This window comes from Grus americana, chromosome 1, assembly GCF_028858705.1.
Source record: "Grus americana isolate bGruAme1 chromosome 1, bGruAme1.mat, whole genome shotgun sequence".
Classification (NCBI taxonomy): domain Eukaryota; kingdom Metazoa; phylum Chordata; class Aves; order Gruiformes; family Gruidae; genus Grus; species Grus americana.
The window spans coordinates 128,807,971-128,829,008 of record NC_072852.1 but is presented as its reverse complement, the minus strand read 5'-3'; the positions used below and the strand labels follow the sequence as shown (position 1 = coordinate 128,829,008).

General features: G+C 38.1%; 1 protein-coding gene across 2 annotated transcripts in view; it reads left to right on the top strand.

The window, feature by feature from the left end:
- The window catches only part of IL1RAPL1 (interleukin 1 receptor accessory protein like 1), a 764,969-nt gene that overhangs the window by 723,132 nt on the left and 20,799 nt on the right, over positions 1-21,038 (top strand). For both annotated transcript variants that reach the window (XM_054844310.1, XM_054844318.1), the window contains exons 7-8: positions 11,092-11,224; positions 13,086-13,231. In XM_054844310.1, the coding sequence (XP_054700285.1) occupies positions 11,092-11,224; positions 13,086-13,231 (279 nt within the window). The remainder of the gene's footprint in view (positions 1-11,091; positions 11,225-13,085; positions 13,232-21,038) is intronic.

Sequence of the window (21,038 nt, the reverse complement as noted above, 5' to 3'; positions counted from 1 at the left end):
ACCCTGTAGAGTGTAACTATGGAAATTAGAAATGAAGGAGGATGAAGGTGGACTAGAGAAATGAGGCCCACGTGGCTGCTGCAAGATAAATCATTCAAGTTTTGCTGTTGTCCAGACTTTTCAGTACTTAAGAGCATCTCTTGGCAAGGATGTGCAAGAAACCAAAATAATTTGATGATTAATTGTTCTTGAGAAGTAAGTTGTTTTAGAAGGATCACATTTTATGATGCTCAGAACTGCACCTACTTCAAACATGGATGGGGACATCAGGCTCTGCTTCTTCTTATTGTACCTCCAGCCTGGCCAGGTCATTTCCCTGTTAAAGAGTGATAGCCAATGCAAGGCCAGCCCTCGAGCAGGTGTTATTTAGGAATACAAGAACAACTCTTCCTCTCTTGCCTATGTGATGCAAGAACAACAACTATCTGTCGAGTGGGATGGAGATCACAGGTCTTCACCTGTCCCAAAATCAGAGTGAGAGAAGGCAAGTTTCTGGGGCTGGGAGCAGTGGGAGGCCCTGCTGTGGAGCAGAAGCTCTCATGCAGAGTGAGGACCCGGAGGGAGAAGGTGATGTTTGGCCAAGGGGTGTGCGGCAGGAATCCTGCCTTCAGCCAGACTCATCTGTTTTCATGTGGGAATTCTCTTTTAAACACAGGTCCTTTACTCCACTTGTATACCTGCAGGTCAGAAAGCAGCGTACAGCATCAAGAATTCAAGCTGGCCCTCATTTCTATATTTTTTTCCTTTTAAGTCAGGTAGCACATATACAGTGCTACCTGGATTCTTTTTATTCCATTAGTGGCATTTGGACGGCAGGCCTCACTAAGTGTTGTGTATCAATATGCAATTACATAGAGGTATGTACTGAAAAAGCCTGTGTGCCTTTTGTGTGGAAAGGAAGCTGATCAACAGCAGTAGATTCTAGCATGTGTATGCTCCAAGAGTATAGAGTATTTGTCACGGACAAGCAATCAAGTTTCTCCATTTGCATCTTTGTGAATGAGAGGGTTTTGTTTTCATGTATTTTGTTTCAGGGCGTTCTTTGGAAAACAGGGGACTAACTCACACATGCAAGAGAAATAGAAAGACTACATGGTCTAATGACTGCAGTATAAAACCAGAAAACCTAGTGCTGTTAGAAACAGCATGCATTCACATTTTTATGCCATAGAAATATTTTATCTGTTAGGACTTTTAAATTATATAAACAGATACTGGTTCGTGTGATACTTAAGTAAATGGCAAACATCAGCTATTTCTGAGGATACGTTAAGAATTAGTATTTTCTTTGTCCATTGCAATATCTTCATGATATAAGGTGTGGACACGAAGATTTAAAGCAGAAGCCCATCTAAACTATATATATATATCTCATTCTTTTTCATTCTTTTGTTTACATAGAAAAACCCAGTATGAATAAGCATGAAACACCTTCCTACCCTCAGAGGCTTTATTGCAGTAAAAGTTGGTGTTGATTTTATTTATCTGTTTTATTAGTAATCAACAGGTTCAGTTCATCAGAGCTTCAATTATCAGTGGTGCTTAATGGCTTTCCTGGTTAAAATTTAAAGAGCGAAATGATTTCGCATCATTTTGAACCAAATTGAAATATTTTGATTCACATAATAGATGTGTTTTATTTCAATTGTATTTATCCTGTTGTGCCACATTGCTTCATGGGAATGGTAGTTTCCCACATCCACACGCTTGCCAAACCAGCCTGGGTGTTTTCCAAGTGACATTTCCTATCATATGGTGTGATCTGACAAGACTGGTTAGTTCATGAATATCTTAGAACTGCCAATGTTTCCAGTGTGTGCTGAAGAGTAAGGATCGCCAGAGGAGGATATAGAGTTTAATTATTTATTGTTTGTTATTTGGAGTCTCAATTTCCTTAATATCCACCTAGCAGGTGTAGGTGACACTGTGCCTGCTATCTTCCAAGAGCTCTACTTTTATAAAAAATCTTCCATGTGCACCCATCTCTACAGTATTATTGAGAATATTTCCTTGCCCAAATGATTCCCTGCAACCTACTCAACCCATGGTAGTCCTGCTTATGAAGAAAGAGCAAAGAGAGGAAAAGGCTGACCAATGGAAAATAAAACCACAACTTATTATGTAATATACGTGTGACTCCAAAGCTGAGAATTTGCTATATGTACTCAAGTTATCTAATGATTGCACAAACATTACAATCCCTCTTTCCAAAGCAGTTAAAGAGCAGGTATTATGAGACATTATAGTAAAACACAGTTTCTAATGCTGTTCATTAAGTGCTATGTCTGAAGACATCAACTGGCTGAACAGTTAGGGGCTGCAATAGCCACAAGAGGTTGAATAGTTGATAATTTGTATGTAAACTGAATTACTAAATCTGTTCCTGAAGTTCATTGGTATTTTCATTTAAGTGTGATCTGACACAGTAAGTTGCTACAGCTCCCCAGAATTAACTTCTTTTGGAAAAACAGTGTCCTATTTGTCATTATCTAGAATCCAGGACATAGTTTGCACTTCCCTTGTACAGAAAGCGTTGGACTAGCACCCACAAGAGAACAAAGCAAACACACTATATTCTCTTCAGAAAGAACAAGAAAACAGGATTTATAACAAAACCTCCTTGGCAAGAGATTTGAATGTTTTCATCTGTTGGGCCAACACTCTTCAAGTTAAATAAAAATAAATAAATAAATAAATAAATAAATAAAATGTCAGTTATTTCTACAGCTTGCATAGGTAAAAGAAAGCAAAGTGAAAAGGGAGCTTTTCTATTGCAAGTGTACAGTATTAGAAAATTATTGTCATTGTAGGCATGGGTGGACTGGATTTATCACTATGTTCAAGCGGCTCATTAGCAAGACAAGTTTAGCAACAGCTGCGTTCTAACGCAGAGGAGCTGCCTAAGTCCCACGTTCAGTTTGCTGATGCTTCGCCTCTGGGGTTTGTATGGGAATGAGGAAGATGTTGTGAGAACTGTAATGGCTTGAAACTGTCTTCCTTAACTAATAAAGACATTATTCCAGCTTTGTAGTTGCTTGGGGCCCAGAGTCATCTACAGAACTCCAGGAGGTTGCTGGTTTTAATATATTTCTTGTCAATAAATATTCTTTACCAGAGACACACACATTGAATTATTTACTTTTTTTTTCTTAATCTAACCTCCCTGAAATATAAAAAATAAACAGGAAACCGTTCCTGCTCTTCTAGGAGTTTCCAAAACATGACCTAGAGCAAGACTTCACAAAGCTAACGTTGCAAGAAGCTGTTCTGGTGGTCTGAGACTGCTGAGGGACAGTGGCATCCCTGGGTGCATGACCTGCCTGCTTCACTTTTGAGAGAGACCATAAGTCCTTATAGGACTCCTTTATGCACAGGGAACTTTAGGCTGCTAGTTAAGTCTGTTTTCTTACCATGTAGCATCATTAAAATGCAAAAGCCACAGCACCATAGTCAGAGGCAGTATGGTCAAGAAAGAATCCAGAACCAAAACACTGAACAATATTAAGCTATGCATGGTGAGGACAGATTTAGAGCTCCCAAGTCAGAAGTGTGTAGAAGCTAAAAAACATGTGAAGTTTGACATTTAGAGCCATTTCTTTTTTCCTTTTTTTTTTTTTTTCCTTTGGCGATATTTTGTTACCTAGGATATTTTCTTGTGACTTATATCTAAAAACAGCTAAGCTTTTAAATCAGAAATTATTTTTTGATCTAACAGAGAGGGCACAGGAAAAAAGTATTTGAGAAATGCATTTGTCTAAAATAACCACAAGAAAATATGAGCTTCTGGAGTAAAAGTTAAGTCAAGCTTGTAAAACAATTGCAGTGACTTTCCTTTTCTTTAGCAGCTCTTGCTTTATGCTTGTGATAGTTGCTGTCTCCCACTCCAGCCTCTACTTCTGAAGAGGAAGGAATAAAAAATACTTGCTGAACAACTAATTTATCAGCCTGACATTACCATCTATCAAGAGGAGAGGCCTGCTGTTAGGAAAATCAAGATTATTGGTTCAGGGGTTTTGTTACCTCTTGTGAAATGAAGGCTAGTTTAACAATATACGTACCTGAGAGATGTTCTGGGCATTTCAAGCCCAAAGTCCATACATCACTTCTTTTTCTGCAGTCTGCTGTGGTGGTTGCTGTCTTCATTGGCTCTGTCTCTGACAGTCCTGCTGCTAAAGAGCACGTTGAAGAAGAAAGGATTTGGGTTTCTTTTCCTTCTCAAGCTATGAAGCAGTCCACCAAAAATTTTTAATATTCTTAGGTTAATCTTAGATCTTACCATATCTGTTTCAGTATAGCAACTTATAAAGTGTTGCAGATTCAAATATCTCAGGGCTGACAGCAGGGAAAATGTAAGCAGCAACATACGGACACCTCCATTAAGTGTCCTGCTGTTGAACTCTAATTCAGCAGCTGGAAGACTTGCGGGGTAAAGGTCTTTTCATATGACAGTGAATGACTATGAGTGTGCAAATTAGTTTAGACTTGTGGTGAATGAGACACAAACCAAAAAAACCCCACCCTAATGCTAATGAACAAGAATTAGGCTTTTTTTTCCAATTTAAAAAAATCAGAAAATCAAGGATTTTTTAATCTCTCCAATAAATAGTGATATCTACAAATTCAGTGAAAGTTCAAAAGCTACAATCTCTCTCTGATCTTGTTGAAAACCTTCAGCTGTTTTGTTTTGTTTTTTTTTTTGGTGGAGAAATGGTTGTGCACACTCTAAATTTACACATTTATGGCCTGCAGAACTTATCCAATATGTAATTCAGAGTTCCGTGCAATCAACATTCCGCTCCACAGCATAGCAAAATATGGACAGGTCTATTAATAAAGAGATATAGCTGTGTAATCACATTCAGCCACTTTGTATGATGCTTGCATGGTAATATTTAGTGGAATGATAATATCCAGCCCTTTCAAACCTACATCAACTGAATTCAAAGTGGAGAAAATTTGCACATTGTTTCTTCACAATTGTATGGATGCAAGACCTGATGCCTTGCCAAAGACTTCACAACTTACCACTCAGTGACGAGACTAGAATTTAGCAGTTCCCAGCTTGCAGTTGTATTTCAGAAAACAGCATTATTTATTTTTTTGTTTAATTTAGACTAACCTGCTATATGAAACATACAGCAAGACAGTTGCAATCTGGTAAGAGAGTACAAGACATGAAGATGTGAAAATATGTATGTAAACTGGAGGGAAGCGTAGCAGTAAGTGATGCTTTGTGCAGGCAAGGAGGGAATCAAGAGGAATCTCTGCAGTTCATCCTACTCTAAGGGAAGACTTACAGATCCCTAGAATATGATCATATGATCAAGGCTTATGACTGAAAACTATACGGTACCTTATTCTTATACCTTTTTCTTTTTTTTTCCCTCCCCCCCCCAATCATGTTTACGAGAAGTCTTTCAAGAACTGAATTAGGACGTGACACTTCTCTGAAAACATGAGCAGCTTCTACCCACCTGCCTGATGGGCTTGGCAGATGACATTGGCAAAACAAGTGGCTCATTGACTTTGTGAGGAATTGCCACCTTTCCATCACACCTAGGAATTTAACAGCTTTTACATCTCTCCACTTGGAAGACTGATATTTTGTCAGTACTTTAAAGTGAACAGAAAGAATGGTATTTAATTCGTGTGTGACAGATTTTGATTGCGTCTGCCTTGGCCTTTTATAATTTTGTTTTGAAGTGTTAACATTACAAACAACTGTCATACTTATAAGTTTGTAGGTATTGCCAGTGCATAGGTTTTATAAATGGTTTACATTGTACAGTAGAAGTCCCATATTTCAGTACACTTAGTATTTCTACTCTCTCATTACAATATGCTGAGCAGGGCTCTCAAGCGCTTCACTTCTGTAATACATCTTTGAGGATTCTTCTGAAAAGAGGTCGCAGAAGATGGCTGATAATTATCATTGCTTCCAACAAAAATGGTTGTCCTTCGCCGAAGAATCTGTCAAATCAAAGGCTAGAATGGGTGCCATCATGGTGTATGCTAACTTGTATGACTAATGGTGCAAGTGTAATTTAAACTGCCCATACAAGATGGCATTTCACTAACCACAAAACATTCACTATGTGCTAATTACAGCTAGCAAGTTCTTACCAGGCTGAGGTTATACTTTGATATTTTTATTTTTTTTTTTATGTTTAGAAGTTAGACAGTGCCCTCTCCTGGACATAGGCTCCCATAGCAGTAATCTGTAAAGTGCCCCAAATGTTGCCAACTGGAGAAAGCGGACACAAAAATAGTGTGTTGCTCTGCTGAAGGGATTTGCCGGTTTCAAGGAAGTACACTTTGTTGTGGTCCCTCCTTGCATTCTGGTCTACTTGAAAGCATACTGTGTAACAAAAATTGTTCTCAGTTTAGATGGCAAGGAGCTTGTGATTAAGTTAGCTTGAACCCAGTTGACTAGAGTTGATGGTGCAACTTTATCACAGTGAGCAGCAGGAACATGTAGTGCTATATATTCCAGTTTTTTACAAAAATCAGCTCAATGCAGTAAGAGCATATTCATCTTCAGAAATAAGGGTGATGGATAAATATGCAGTTGCAGCTTACTTTTTAGGTGTTCTCTTAAATGTCTTTATTGCATTATTTCACAGTAAAAAAATTATAATTATTCTGAGAAGTCAAAAGAGTCATTTTTCTCTTTATCCTTTCTTGAGGATGTTTTGGTGGTGGTTTTTTTGTTTGGGTTTTGTTTGGGGTTTTTTTGGGGAGGGAGGGGTGTTAATAAAAAACCCCAGTACTATCAGTTTTACTTAATAATTCTGATCTCATGCCTTTGGACTTTTCCAGGGTCCATAAAAAAAGCAGTTTACCGAGGATGTAACTTGAGACAGAACATTCTCAAGATTTACAACATCTCACAGCAAAGGGGACAGGAAGAAATGTATTTCCCCAGTAGTTTGTTTAAAACATGTATTTAAATTCCTTCAAAGATAGACTATAAAACTATAATCCAGCATTTACAGGAAAATTTAAATTAATGGCATAGAAAGCATTACGCAGCCATTAATCAAACGTTTATAGTTTTCAAATCACTTCTATAGTTTTTCTCAGCACAGAAAACACATGGAGAAAAATAGTTGTGTAGGGTTAACTGTGAGTGATTTCTACTAATTGGCGGACAGGTTGTTTTATATATTAGCATAAACATGAAGCAAAGCAGCTCTCGTATTTATTTACTTAAATTTTGCATGCTTTCTAAAAATCTGCCGACTTCTTAAAAGCAGACTGCCCATGCAGAGCAGCTGCTCTGTGTGCCAAACTCGGCATCCTCTGACGGCTCACTTCAAAGGTGCACTTCTAGGGAAAAATGCAGCCCATCCTACAGCATACACTCACTCACATGAGGGAAGCTCTGGAGCAGAGATCAAGATGTGCTCCCAAAATAGTCTGGCCGCTCATAATATTGCCCTTCAGCCAGCCTTTGCCCATCACGTACATCTGCCTTGCAGCTGCGAGCATTTCTGCTCCACCAAGTGATCTCCACTGCCCCCTGCAAAGAGCTGTGAGGTCTGGAGTAACAGACGTCCTCATTAATGGTCACAGTTGGTCATTAGCTGGTCACTGAATCTTTCTCGATGACCCGCTAATGAACTTCCCACTGGTTTATTGTGAAGATTGGTCAAGGTAGACAGTATAGGTAATTTATAGCTGAACATCCGCCACGCTAATCACCTTTGCTCAGCGACTGTAATCGACACAATACTACCAAGAGGCATTATTACATCCTTCTTAATTTATTTCTCAGGTGTAAATATTTCACGTTGAATGGAAATTTTGGATTCTGTTTTTAAAAATATGCTTACATATTTTATTTAGGGGGGAAATTTATTTAAGAATTTGAGGAAAAAAGCCTTAATCTTACAGACTCTTTTTTTCTGACATTTTTTGCCCTTAACAAAAGATGTTTATTTTTTAAAAACAAACCTATGCACATTAATATTCACCTGTAAAAGGCTCAGAGGCCCACACAGTGCAAAAACCAGCTCTCAGTGTGTGTCTGTTAGCTGCAGGAACCTGGAGAGCTTTGATGGTTCAGCACCTGTGGTGCCTAATCTCTGTGAATCATGGATAAGTTGGCCAGAAGCTACGGTCCCTCCAGCTGTGATCTTGCCAGCTCTTAAAAGCTAAAAAGTTTCAACTGAGCCTTGACTTGGTGGAAAATCTCCAGAAAAAGCCCAAGAAGTGGTGGTGATGCATTAGGTAGCACTCTTCCCTCTAAGACGGGTAGATAATGCCATAGGGGTTATCCAATTATCACGGGAGCCTGCTTTTGCTTTAGACGTGCAGGTACCTTCTCCTGTTTCAAGACTGACCAGAGTCCACCAATGCTGTGGTTACTAGGCATTTCACCGCCCTGAACATTTGCTAGATTGGATGACTGTGGCCAAGATATTCATAACACTTTAAGGTTTCATATTTTCATTTTCACATGTTCATGTATCATAATTACGATGCAAAACAAAAACAAACAAGCAAAAAAAGCTAGTTAGTTTATATCTGCTATGCAACTGCTATAAGAAATTGGGTTTGCATCTGTTAAAATGTCCTGGGCACAACTAGGAAATTTATCATGTTCCATTACAGGGTTTCGTGCACTTGAGTCACATTAAGTGGTATCCCAATGCTCATCTCATTCCCTGCAAATGCCTTCAAGATTGCAAAAATCTTTCTCAAATGGCACTTCTTGAGCTGTGTAGAGATTGAGAAGGTGGGTTTCCAGGGAGGTGTCCTGACTATTGATGCCCAGGGTGTGGGAACAGGAGCTGTGGTTGTCTTTCTTTAGAAAGAGTGTTTTTGCCCTCTTGGCTTATATTTGGTAACTTCACTCTAAATTAGGTGAGATTACCAAAATGTCTCATTAGTCATTCGATTTCATACTTTTTGATTATGAATGAGACGCTCCTCTCCATTGTAGTTTCAAGTACTGGGATACTCCTGTCTCCTTAGCAGGCATTGCTGGCAAAGGGTGTTGCACCAACCAGAAGCTCGTGAAATGACCAAAAGCAACTCAGTTCCTAAACAGCTTGTGAAAGCAGCTGTCATGGTTCTACCCCAGCCAGCAGCTAAACACCACACAGCCGCTTGCTCGCTCCTCCCCGGCAGGATGGGGGAGAGAAATGGAAGAGTGAAAGTGAGAAAACTCGTGGATTGAGATAAAGGCAGTTTAATAAGCAAAGCAAAAGTCACACCAGCAAAGCAAAGCAAGGGATTCATTCCCCACTTCCCATGGGCAGGCAGGTGTTCAGCCATCCCCGGGAAAGCAGGGCTCCATCACGCCTGACAGGGACTTGGGAAGACAAACGCCATCACTCAAAATGCCGCCGGCCCCCTGTTCTTCCTCTTCTCCAAGCCCCTTATAAGCTGAGCATGACATCATATGGTATGGAATATCCCTTTGGTCGGTTGGGGTCAGCTGTCCAGCTCCTTGTGCACCCTTGGTCATCCCGCTGGTGGGTTGATGTGGGAGGCAGCAAAGGCCTTGGCTGTGTATAAGTGCTGCTCAGCAGTAACAAAAAACAGCTCAATATTATCAACACTGTTTCCAACACAAATCCAAAACCCAGCCCCATACTAGCTGCTATGAAGAAAATTATCTCAGCTGAAACCGGGACAGCAACATAGATGGTACTTGCCTTGATGTTGCACATTTTCATGACAAGCATTTGATTCTGCACCTTTAATGGCATGGACATGAGAGTTCAAGGCAGATAGAGCAGCCAGATATTTTTACAGAAAACCACAAATCATTTCAAATAAATAAGAAATTTATTTCATAATTACTTACCTTCTTCTTATACAGCATCCTGCATTTATTTCCATACTAAAAAGTAAATAAGATATTCAAATATTAATATGTCATATGTTTGAGAAGGACCAGGTCCTTACCCAAAGCAGTGTATCTTTAAGGAAATTCATTGAACCCAGATGGACTTCTCATGGCATCTTGGTACTTTTTTTTTTTACTTTTTTTTTTTTTCCCCAGGAGCTGTGGTCAGTCAGCTTTAAAATCCTAAGATCAAAATTTGAAAGTGTAAATAAAATACGAGTTTGGTCTCAGCAGTAATATAAACTCCATGGAAATACTCTCCTCAGGGGGGAAAAAGACACTCCTTAAATCACAATACTTCTTTAAATCACCGTGTAATTATCCACTGAAGAAATTCACATAGCAGTTTAGAAGAGTTGGTGGATGTTGAGACAAACATCTTTACAGCAGTGAATGGGAGATCTTTAACTATGTGGCTGTTGTCTAGTATTATCCGATCTTACCAACAGACAAAACACGCGTGAAGTACCTTTTCGATCCTTGTATGTGCTCTAGATGAAACCCCAAAGCCAAGTGGTAGTAACACAATGTAAGACTACACAATGAAAATAAACCAAAGTGAAGGTATATTACATTTTTAATTTTCACTATAGTAATTAAGTAATGCTGCACACACGTAGAATTTCTGCTGCTTGCTTTATGTACCTTAATGGTTATTCCCTTCCATACAGCAAGACGTGTCCCACAATGCACAGAATGACTTCACATGTGTTCATCTTTCAAGTTTCAGTGTTTAATACTTTCCTGCTAAAATAATGTAGCAATGAGCTCATATCTTTCTACTGGCTGTCCCTTGGAAATGGTACTGGCCTCTTTGCAGAAGCCATTGGAAAGCTGAACTAACGCAGATGTGATTGCACATCCTTTTTACCTAACCTTTATTTGTTTTCAGAGAAAACATGGAAATCTTTGGTTAAGTTAGGTCTTTTGAAAAAACATAGTCTTTAATTTCCTTGCCAAACATAGAAAACTTGGTGAAAGAATACAACATTGAATCCTGTTCTTATTTAACACTTAATGTCATTTTTATTGTATTTATTTTCAGAAAATATATTGAACACAACTGCAAAACAAGTAGGTACTTTTGGACATTTTGAACAGCAGCTGGAAATTCAGGGACTCTACAGATATTTGGGTTTTTTTTTTTTAAATCAACAAAAGCAACTGATTCAAAAATGAAACTTTTGATACAAATTTTGAAATAACATATTTTCTTACATTCTTTTTAACAGGTGGTTCTGCTAATCTAACCTGCAGAGCTTTCTTTGGATATAGTGGAGATGTCAGTCCTTTAATCTACTGGATGAAAGGGGAGAAGTTTATTGAAGATTTGGATGATAGTCGAGTTTGGGAAAGTGACATCAGGTAAAAGAAAAAGCATTTTGTTTTTTCCATCAATATCTTTTGTTGATAATGTAATATTTGTTATCACCGACTAACTCAGGAACACTTTGGTCTGATCCCTGCTTTTGCAACATCCATTCTTTACGTTTTCAACTCCACCAGTAATGAACAGAAAAATGCATCACACCTCGGCCAGATCTGATGTTAAAGAGCTGCAAAAACAGAACAGCTGCCCGACAAGTACCGTAGTGTTAACGACAGGAATTTGCATAGTGACTTTCAAACTGTGACAATCTACAATAACAAGCATTAAGGCAGTTACTAACATGAAATAAAGATAAGATAAATAAATACATCAAGAAAAACAGCTCGGAAGAAGTCTTTTAAAACATGGAGCCTTAAATAAATGCTGAAGTCTGGCTTGTTTTGATTTCTTTTCTTCAAGGAAAAAAAAAAAAGAGTTTCCTGGGATGTTATCTGGCCTGTGAGAGCCAAACATCCAGTTATGTGGGCTGCTTGTATCTGCTGAAATACTTGTTTTAAAGAGGATCTGGCTATTTGCATCATGTACTTCTACTGCTCGTAAAAGTGCTGCCTCATTTGGAAACTAAGAAAAAAGGGGTTTTGTATTGAGAATTACCTACTTGACATAGTGTTCCAACTCCTATCCAATATGAAGTATCTACTTGGATCTGAAGAGATTCCTTTTTCATTTACAATTCTGTATATGTGTATATCACTGTGTCTATATATCACGGATAAACCCAGAAATGAAGGTAAATCTAAATGTGCATTACAAAGGAAGCTAAACAGTCACAGATGCGTTATCTACAGTGATTGTCTATAATAGAACAAAATGAGCTTATTTACACTGCACGTCTTAAATAAGAGCTTACTATCTCATCAAAAGATACGAAGTCACACTCCTTTTCAGCTGAACCTTGGATTTCTTCAGTAGAACCAGAGTAACAGAGACAATTCCTTTAACAAAATCAAGAAGGCCACATAGACATTCAAGGTCATCATCCCCAGGTATAAGCAAAAAAGGAAGTGTAATTCACCCCAGTGTACTTTAAGTTTATTCTGTAAAGATCAAGACCAAAATACTAAATGGCACGTGACAACCAGATCAGCTATATTTTGCATCTAAAGCTTTTCCTGAGCCCTTCAGCCAGAGACTTGGCATTCTGAAGGATGGCAAAAAGGTGACAAGAACCTCGTTAAAACTTTCTTGTTTTGTGGAGGGAGGATCAGGAAGGCTGGTTTCCACTTCTTTTGTCAGGTGTGACGTGAGGGAGCAGCCTGGAATCGTTTGTCATTTGCTTCCCCATATGTATTTGCTTTCATCTGAATGAATGAGTGGCATCTACTATACCAGTTCTTTCTACCGATTTATAATACATAGTCAAATTTTATAATACATTCTAGAAACAATTTTTCAGGCCATGGCATGAACACATTGTTTCTGAGTGGCATGCTGAAGACCCTCAGAAAGCGCACAACGTGTTTGGCCCAAACTCCTAGTGTGACCCTAAACCCCGTAATAACTGTTTTCACTTTTCTCTCTTCTAACATTTCAAGACTTCACATACTGCTGATCAGGGTCTCCATCAGAGTGTGCAATAATATATTATCAGTGTGCATATCATTCTGCTTAAAGAAGACAATTAACTGAAGCTCTCATTAACATTTACAAAGCCAAACCTCCTCATTAGAAGTGAGGAAGAAAAGGGCATGATATAATTTAATTAAGATTGCATCAAACCATAGCCAAATTTGAAGCAAGAGAGCTGTGAATTGTAAGTAGCATTATTATGTCACGATGATCTAATGCTCTGCTATGATACAAGCAGAATAGCGGCGTTGGTTTCTTTTTTCTCAGGGTTCTCAAGGAACATCTCGGGGAACAGGAGGTTTCCATCTCATTGATTCTTGACTCCGTGGAAGAGGCAGACCTGGGGAATTACTCGTGCTATGTCGAGAATGGAAATGGACGCCGGCATGCCAGTATTCTTCTGCATAAAAGGGGTAAATATGCAGCTTTTCTCCATGAAATGATACAATATAGGGGCGGTCAGTTTTTAGAGCTTCTTTCTGATTCAAGCATGAATTTTGGCTTCCTGAAATATTAATGGTCAATGATTAATTTTCCCCAGGCATTTGTAAAACTTTCAAAATAAAACAGAAACATTGTTAATTATGGTCGCCACAGGAAAAAATACAGTAACACCTTTCAATTATGTTTATATGAAAGATGCATTTAATAATTCCTTAACTTTAAAACCAATAAAGGCTCAACAGAGAAAAACATAGTAGGAAGCCACAGGTAATACAACTGTAATAATTTTCTGTAAGAATAAAATCAAATCTTAGAAAAGCCCACAAAAATACATTCCACTTCCATCAGAAATGGCATCTAAACCCCATGCCAGGGGATTTCCTGCGTAGCCTGACTGTAGAAATTTTCCTTCTAACACATTTGTTTAACACCAACATTTCTGAAGTGAAGCATGATGGCAGAAACTTCTGAGGACCTTCCTGTTTCTACTCACCACTCACATCCCGTGATTCTAATGGCCACAGCCATCTCCTGCAGAGATAATTACAAGAGGTGGAGAATCTCTTGCAAAGTGAGGTTCCCAGATCCACTTTGTTCACTTTACCTCCCAGACGGTGCTCCACATGCCTGGGCTTGACGCTCCCCACCCTCCTGCAGCATCCTGCTGGTTTAAGGGAGAGCAAAGAATAATCAGGAGCAGTGTCTGTACTTTGCTGTCATTACTGTGCTTTCTTAAGACTGTTTGTAAAGGTGAGCAAACCGGGTTCTTACTGTGGTGCTGAACTACTTGTAGCATCTCAATTTATACCAAAGCAGTGATGTCTTCCCTAGTTTCAGTCTTGTAGCATGCAAAGTCTGTCTCAGTTTAAAAGGAAGCCATAAATCAAGATAGTGTGACTCATCTATTTAAATGTATTTTTGTGTACCTCCAGTTAATAGAAGTAATCTGTAGCCATTTTTCTGAACTCTTGTCATTGCTTCTTAAGAGATTCAGATGTAAATACCCAGATGTTCTGCTTAGCCTGGCATTTGCCATATTTTCTTGAATTTGCAGAGGTGGGAAATTAACTTAGTAAGTAATTGAACCTCAACAATTTACCAGCTAGTAGTCATATGCTCCTAATTCAGAGACGTTTGAACCCAGAGCAAGAGCTTAAACCCAAGAAACACTGAAATCCAATGGCTTGTCTTTAATAATGAAATTAGTGCATAGAACACTGAAAATGAAGAAATTTTAAGGCTTAAATTTCTTTAAAACCAGTACTTAATTAGCTGACATGTTCTAAGTCACATGCTGATGATGAGTCCTTATTTTCCCCTCCATACAAGCAGTAGCTCCAAGACTGACAACACATAAGTCTTTTCTGTTCTGTGACCACCAGCTTTTTAATTTAACAGTGTGCATGCATAAATTTTGCAAGGGTCTATTTTCCTTGCTTCCTTTCTTGGAGAAATCAGTATGTCAAACACACCACAGTATGTGGCCTCATGATGACATGCTTAAGAGGAAGTAATCTCAATATTTAATTGCCCTTATAAATAGTAAGCAGCTAAAAATAGCAAAATCTCCCCCAAATAGTATTTTTTTTCCTCCTTAAGTAATGCTGAATCTGAAATTGTGATTTGGAAACAAAATCTATTGTGCCCTCGTAAAACAAAAGGTGCCTGATACAAGCCTTCTACATACTTTGCATGTTGACAACAGTTTCAGTGAAATGATAAATTAGCCATGACAGATAAAAATTTGAGCTAGTCTCTCAGGTCTCCTAGGAAGAGGAGCTTTGCACTGCTTGCTTAGTCTCCTGTATATCACCATGACAACATTTCGGTTTAGGTTTCCTTGTTTAGATCCACATTTAGTCTCTGCTAGGAATGAGTTAGCTGTTTATTAATTTCTGATTATTGGCTCACTTAGAATTGGGACCTAATAATTAGGTAAATTTGCTTCCTGAACACGGAGGCATTTGCAGAGTTATTAGTTTTGGCTGATTTTCTAGTTAGTGATCTTTTTTTCCAGCAGTATAAGCCGACAAAAACGCTGAATCTGGAATGTTCACTGGATACCTGAAAAAGAAATTATAATCCTTCTTAAACTCCGTATGTGGTACATTATCACCAGGATCAGAAGGGACAGGAAAGCAGAAAGCTCTGTTACTGAACAAAGAGCGTTCCTGGGAAAAGAGGCATTTAGGGCTAAACACTGCAGTAGGGATTCAGGTGCAAAATTTAAGCTTTCTAAACATCCTTGCAACTGCTGCTTCGCCCTGGTCAATATATTCTCTGTAAACTTAAACTTCCAGGGGGAGCTTTTAGGTATGCCTGCATTTACACACGCCCTGAAAGGGCAAGAAGTCCGGACTCTAAATCACTGGCAAAAACCTAGATGCATCTTTCTCGCTCTTCCCACCAGTCAGTCCAGCAGGGACACACACACCCACCTTACAGAAAACACAGGCTGGGTCCATCCAATGGTCCCCACCACAAACCATCACCGGGCACATTCAGCTGGGAATGGGAGAGGCAGCTTCTGCTCTTTCTCTGACACAACACTGGAATGGAAACCTGGAGTCTTCCCTTTCCCGAGAGGAATTTTGGGAGTGAAGCAGAACACAGCTTCCCTGGAATCCAACACCACTTGTGCAGGAAGAGCAAACCCAGTTTGGGAATCCAGCACCAGGAGAAAGCTGGGGCCCCTGGCACCTCCCTCCAGCCCAGATGCCAGCGCTTCGCATCTTGGAGAGCTGAGCCCCAATTTACTCCTGAGCTTTGCTTTCTGACTGCCAGTGGAGAAAAACCTCTGTTTTTGTGCAGCTATCTAATCATTGTTAGACTCCTGACTCCTCAGACGCTGTGCGTAGGGAGCATTTAACTCAGATCTAAAGGCAGAAGAGCATTTTAAGCATGAAAATGCCAATGCTGTTTCCTTTTCTGGTCCATTTCTGCAAAATTTGTCCAAAATTAATCAGAAAAAGAGAGGGATCAGAACCGAGGAGATTTAACATTCATTCCCTTCCTCCACTTGTTGGTCAAATCTCTATCATGTTTACAATAATCAAATTATTTTGTTTTTTATGTGAGAAACAAAAAAATCTACTTGTTATAATCTAAGGCTGATTATCTTATTGTTGATAGCTATCATCGATCATCTGTAACAGCTACACGTTAATATTCAGCCACGTAGAGGAACCTTCTAGAAATCAATTTTGAGAGTGGTACTGACAGCAGCTAAGCACAAATTTATTAACGACAGACCACATATTGCAGATGATATAAGGGGTGGATCACACATTATAATTCTATTTTTTTCACAGGTCTTTAATTCAAGAAGATAAGCCCATAGTCTATCAACGTAGTAGATAAAATGTAATGCATAAGGAGAAAGAATGCTCCTCTACTACGTTATGTATTGAAAAGTATGACTTTCATGCTGGATCGAAGCCTTTGTAGTCTCATTTAATCATAGACTATGTTGGAAATACAGACTATTATATAATTATGTGATTATTTTTGTGGAAATTCTTGTCTGAATGTCTGCAACTAAAACTCTTAAGCAAAAATAATCTCAAATTCTATCTTGGCATTATTTTTTAATGTTATTGACATGATTTTAAAAACTTAACAATATACCTGTGGTTTTCATGGGACAGACACTAGAACCAAGAGCAGGTAACAGACTTTATGCATTTTTTTCAAAGTATCTCCTTCCCTTTCTTCCCATTTTCTCAGTGCTGTCTAATTTCCTATCCTGGGCCTCTTTTATGTTTTGGGTTTTCCTCTGTCACAGGTGTTCTCAATGGGCATATATGGGTTTTATTGACTATAAGCTAATGAGGGATGGTTAAAACAACTTTTTTTCTGTTGGGACAGAAAAAGATTTTCACTGAAATATATTGTTTAGCGGAAAGTCTTTATTCTGTTTGACATTGCCCATGAGAATATATAGTTGAAAAAGAAACAAGTTAATATTTCCTATAGGAAATACATCTTGAGGAAACCTACAAATAGGTAGGCATACTTTAAACTCATTGTTTATTAATGCATAAACATCATATTAATATTTATGGTACAATTTAATAGCAAATTCTGAATAGGAAGTAGTTCTGAATTTTCTTCATATGGTTAATAACGATAATGGAATTGCTGATGAGCACCTTAAATTACAATGTCATTCACATAATAGTGTAAATCTGCTTTATTACTTAAGGACTTGACTACGTTAAGTTTTTTTGATCTCATAAGTGTTTTCAGTCACTTAGACATGATTTCACACAGTGGTAGCGATGACTGACAATTAAGACTTAAAAGAGAAAAGAAACGAGTTCTTTTCTAACCTCTGCAAAGAAACCGCAGGTGTTATAGCTCCCTTTGCCATAAAACTTCACAACGCTTCTGAAATTTCTGAATGGGAGCTCATCATGTAAGCTATGAGAGCAATGAGTTTTATATTTCACCTTCTGTTAATTGGTCCTAATTACCTGAACATTCCAGCAAATCTCTGAGTCTCAGTGGAAGCAAAACTGTTGTAAAACTCTGACCTACTTGGTCAGTTAAAACCGTAACATGTACATCTTCCAGTGTATAAAGCATTCAGTTTTTATTCTGCACTGCAGGAAAACCTTTTCTGAGTTCCTCACCAGGTTTTAGAATTAGAACTTAAATTGGATTTGATGGGAATTGATTTTTCATCCTCCTATGGCCATTGAAGAAGCTCTCAGGTTGTCACTGTGCTGGACGGTGCAAAGGTTCAGTCAGCCAAGGGGTTCATGACATAGGGCCAAAAGTTGAATATCGCCTCCCCTCTTGTCCCAAACCTAACCAAAAGTGACTGTTCCTTTTATACTCAATCTCATCTAAAATCAGTAAATTAGTAGAATACTAAAGAGTACTGCCCGGTAGAAACTTCGTAAGATCATTTTCTTCATCAGGAAGGTTTTTCTCATCCTTTAGAAAATTGGACTAAGACTTATCCAGTAAAGAGGTTAGTCAGATTACTTAGCATGTGCCTAAATCTAACTTTCCTCTGACAAAGTGTCAAACAAGTTGGTTTGTTTAACAGATTCCTTTTTAAAACATTTTTTCTACCACTTTTATCATAGTTCTTCTCTTTATATAATGTCTAAGTGCAATTCTAACCTTGATTGGCAAGGATGAAAATATTTTAAAATAAAATGGCACAAATTGTTCCCATAATCCATGCAGAGCTAAATTATTCATTAATGCTATCCTCAGAAAAAATGTAAACAGTATGTTTTATGATCTTACATCCTTGGAACTTGGTACTCCATTTTCCCCACATTTTAGCACCTCCCAGTGCTTTTTACATTCATTTCTTTCAGAAGATCTAAAAGAAGTAATTGTGTGGGCTGTCTGATTTCTCTAGTGCAATAAGCAAATAGAAGCTCTCCTAATCAGTAAGGTTTTAAGTCATACCCAATTCATTTATTTGGGGAAGCTAACTAGAGATTAATGCAATTCCGCCCCATGACACTTTTTTCCTTCAACCTGAAGTATAAAATGCCTTTAAAAAGCAGTATTCTGTATTTAAATGTAGTAAACTTCAGTAACATCGCAGCATCTATATTTTTTTCAGCATTACCCTCTTTTGAGTTAATACACTCTTGGAAATAGTCAGTGTAATTATTCTCCTGCTGGTAACAGGTATCCCGCACTTCTCAGAAGAAATAAAAATGTCATCAGTAAGAACATACTTCTATTACAATAATTTACTATCTCTATTCTAATAACACTGGAAATCCAACAGTAGCAAGGCTCAGATAAGCTGCCTGCCATACTAATGAATAGGTTAACAAGATCCCTGTCTTGTATTTGCACACTTATATACATACGCGTGTACATATAATCCCAAACCCGACTGATTCTTTTTCATAGATGAATTGGGAATATATATTATATATTGATCTAAAAATTGAAGTGAGAAAACTAGGTCTCAATAGGTCTAATACATAAAATGAAACTAGTGCTTTGAGAACTGCAACTAAATTTAGCCACTTTAAGTCAACTCTGCAGACATCTACAGGCACGTATGGCCTATGCTGGCAGAAAGTATATACTTTGTGCTGAGAAATGATTTCATAATCAAGCTAATGAACATCCCAAATCTGTTTCTACTGGTATGAGAAGTATTATTTTCCTACAATATCCATCAGTAATTATTCACAACGGTATCCATAAAGCCATCTAGGTACCTTAAATACAAACAGATTTTGTTTGGCACATCGAAAAAAAGCAAACAAAAATCCTAAAAAGTAGAGAATAGATTATATAAATATATATATATATGTGCATATTGGATATGCATATGCTGTATAAAGCTGCGGTTCCATATGCTATACTTTGGAAAGACAAATTGTTTTACAGCCGTGCCATAATGAATACTGTATTAAGTGGGGGGAAAAAAAAAGAGGAAAACATAAAGCACATACTTCTCCATTTTTAAACTGTGAGTATGGATTTCTTTCTTCCCAAACTAAACTCTGCCTACTGTTTACTGCTGGTGTCTGAAATGAGACTCAGACAAGTACTCCTGTGTTAGCCAGCCTCCTTCTTCCTTTAGAGGAAACACACCTGTTTTTAACCAAAGCAGCTGCATGTTATGACACATCAGTCTTGCGTCAGTCGTCGGTGTCTGCCTTCTTTACCTTCTCTCAGGTGTCGTCACAAGAGCCTTAGTACTGTCTTCCGCTGTCCCCCTTCCAATTTATATTCATTACCTTTATGTTTCTTTTAATAATTGAAGTCTATGAAAGTATACCTAGCCAAGCTGAGAATTGTCTCTAACCAAACCTTGTAGCCGTGTGAGTTAAATCGTCCAAGAGAAGCAGAGAATGGAAATTAGTTTAGGCCACATCATAGTTGCAAAGATTTATGTATGCACTAACCTGAAGCTCTGTGAATTGTCCTGTTGACTTCAGAAGGATTACTTATAGTCCATGAAGTTAAGCAATCTGCGTAAGTGATTGCAAAATTGAAACCTTAGATAGACTGTAATTGGATTTTGAAAAAGGCTCAGAAATTGAATACACAGCTATAAATCACATGTCCTCAAAGAGTTATAAATCACCAAAAAAAATGTTTGAAATATAATTATTTTTCTTAGTAGCTCAGCTGTATGTGGACTAACGAATAGAATAAGATTAATTTTAAATTATCACAGATCATTAAATGTAAAGTCCCTGAAGCATGTCGTGTAAGTCAAAAGATATGAATCTTTGAAGGCACCCTTTTATTTACTTTCTTGTTACAACTCCAGCTCCGATAAGTGATTTACCTGCATGACACAGCGCAAGGAAGTTTATCAAATATTAAAGTCAGGTGAAGATCAAAGATATATCCTACAAATATGCCTAATAATTAGGGCAGAATCAGTATAAAATGAGTGCATTCATTCCCAGCCATATCGTGCCGGATATTTGGAGAGGACGTGTACTTCGTTTTAATTAGCCGTCTTTTTCACTGCATTGCTTGGCCAAAGCCTCCCGATAAGGAAAAAAATTGTAGCCATTGTTCAAAATGCTTGTAACAAATCTTGTTTTAAATTGAAGCTATTTATTCAGAAACCAATCTACTACTGCTGCAGTAATCAATGTGTTTTCCCTTGGAGTAGAACTGTTCCTGTGCTACTGGAGGACTATTGTTAATTGCCTGTAACTAAATGATTGCTGTGCTTCTGGATGTAACTCCCTGGCACTAGCTCGTTTGTTGTGTTTAACAGAATGCCTGTCCCCCTAAGGGTTAGCCGAGTAATTTTCCTCTCTT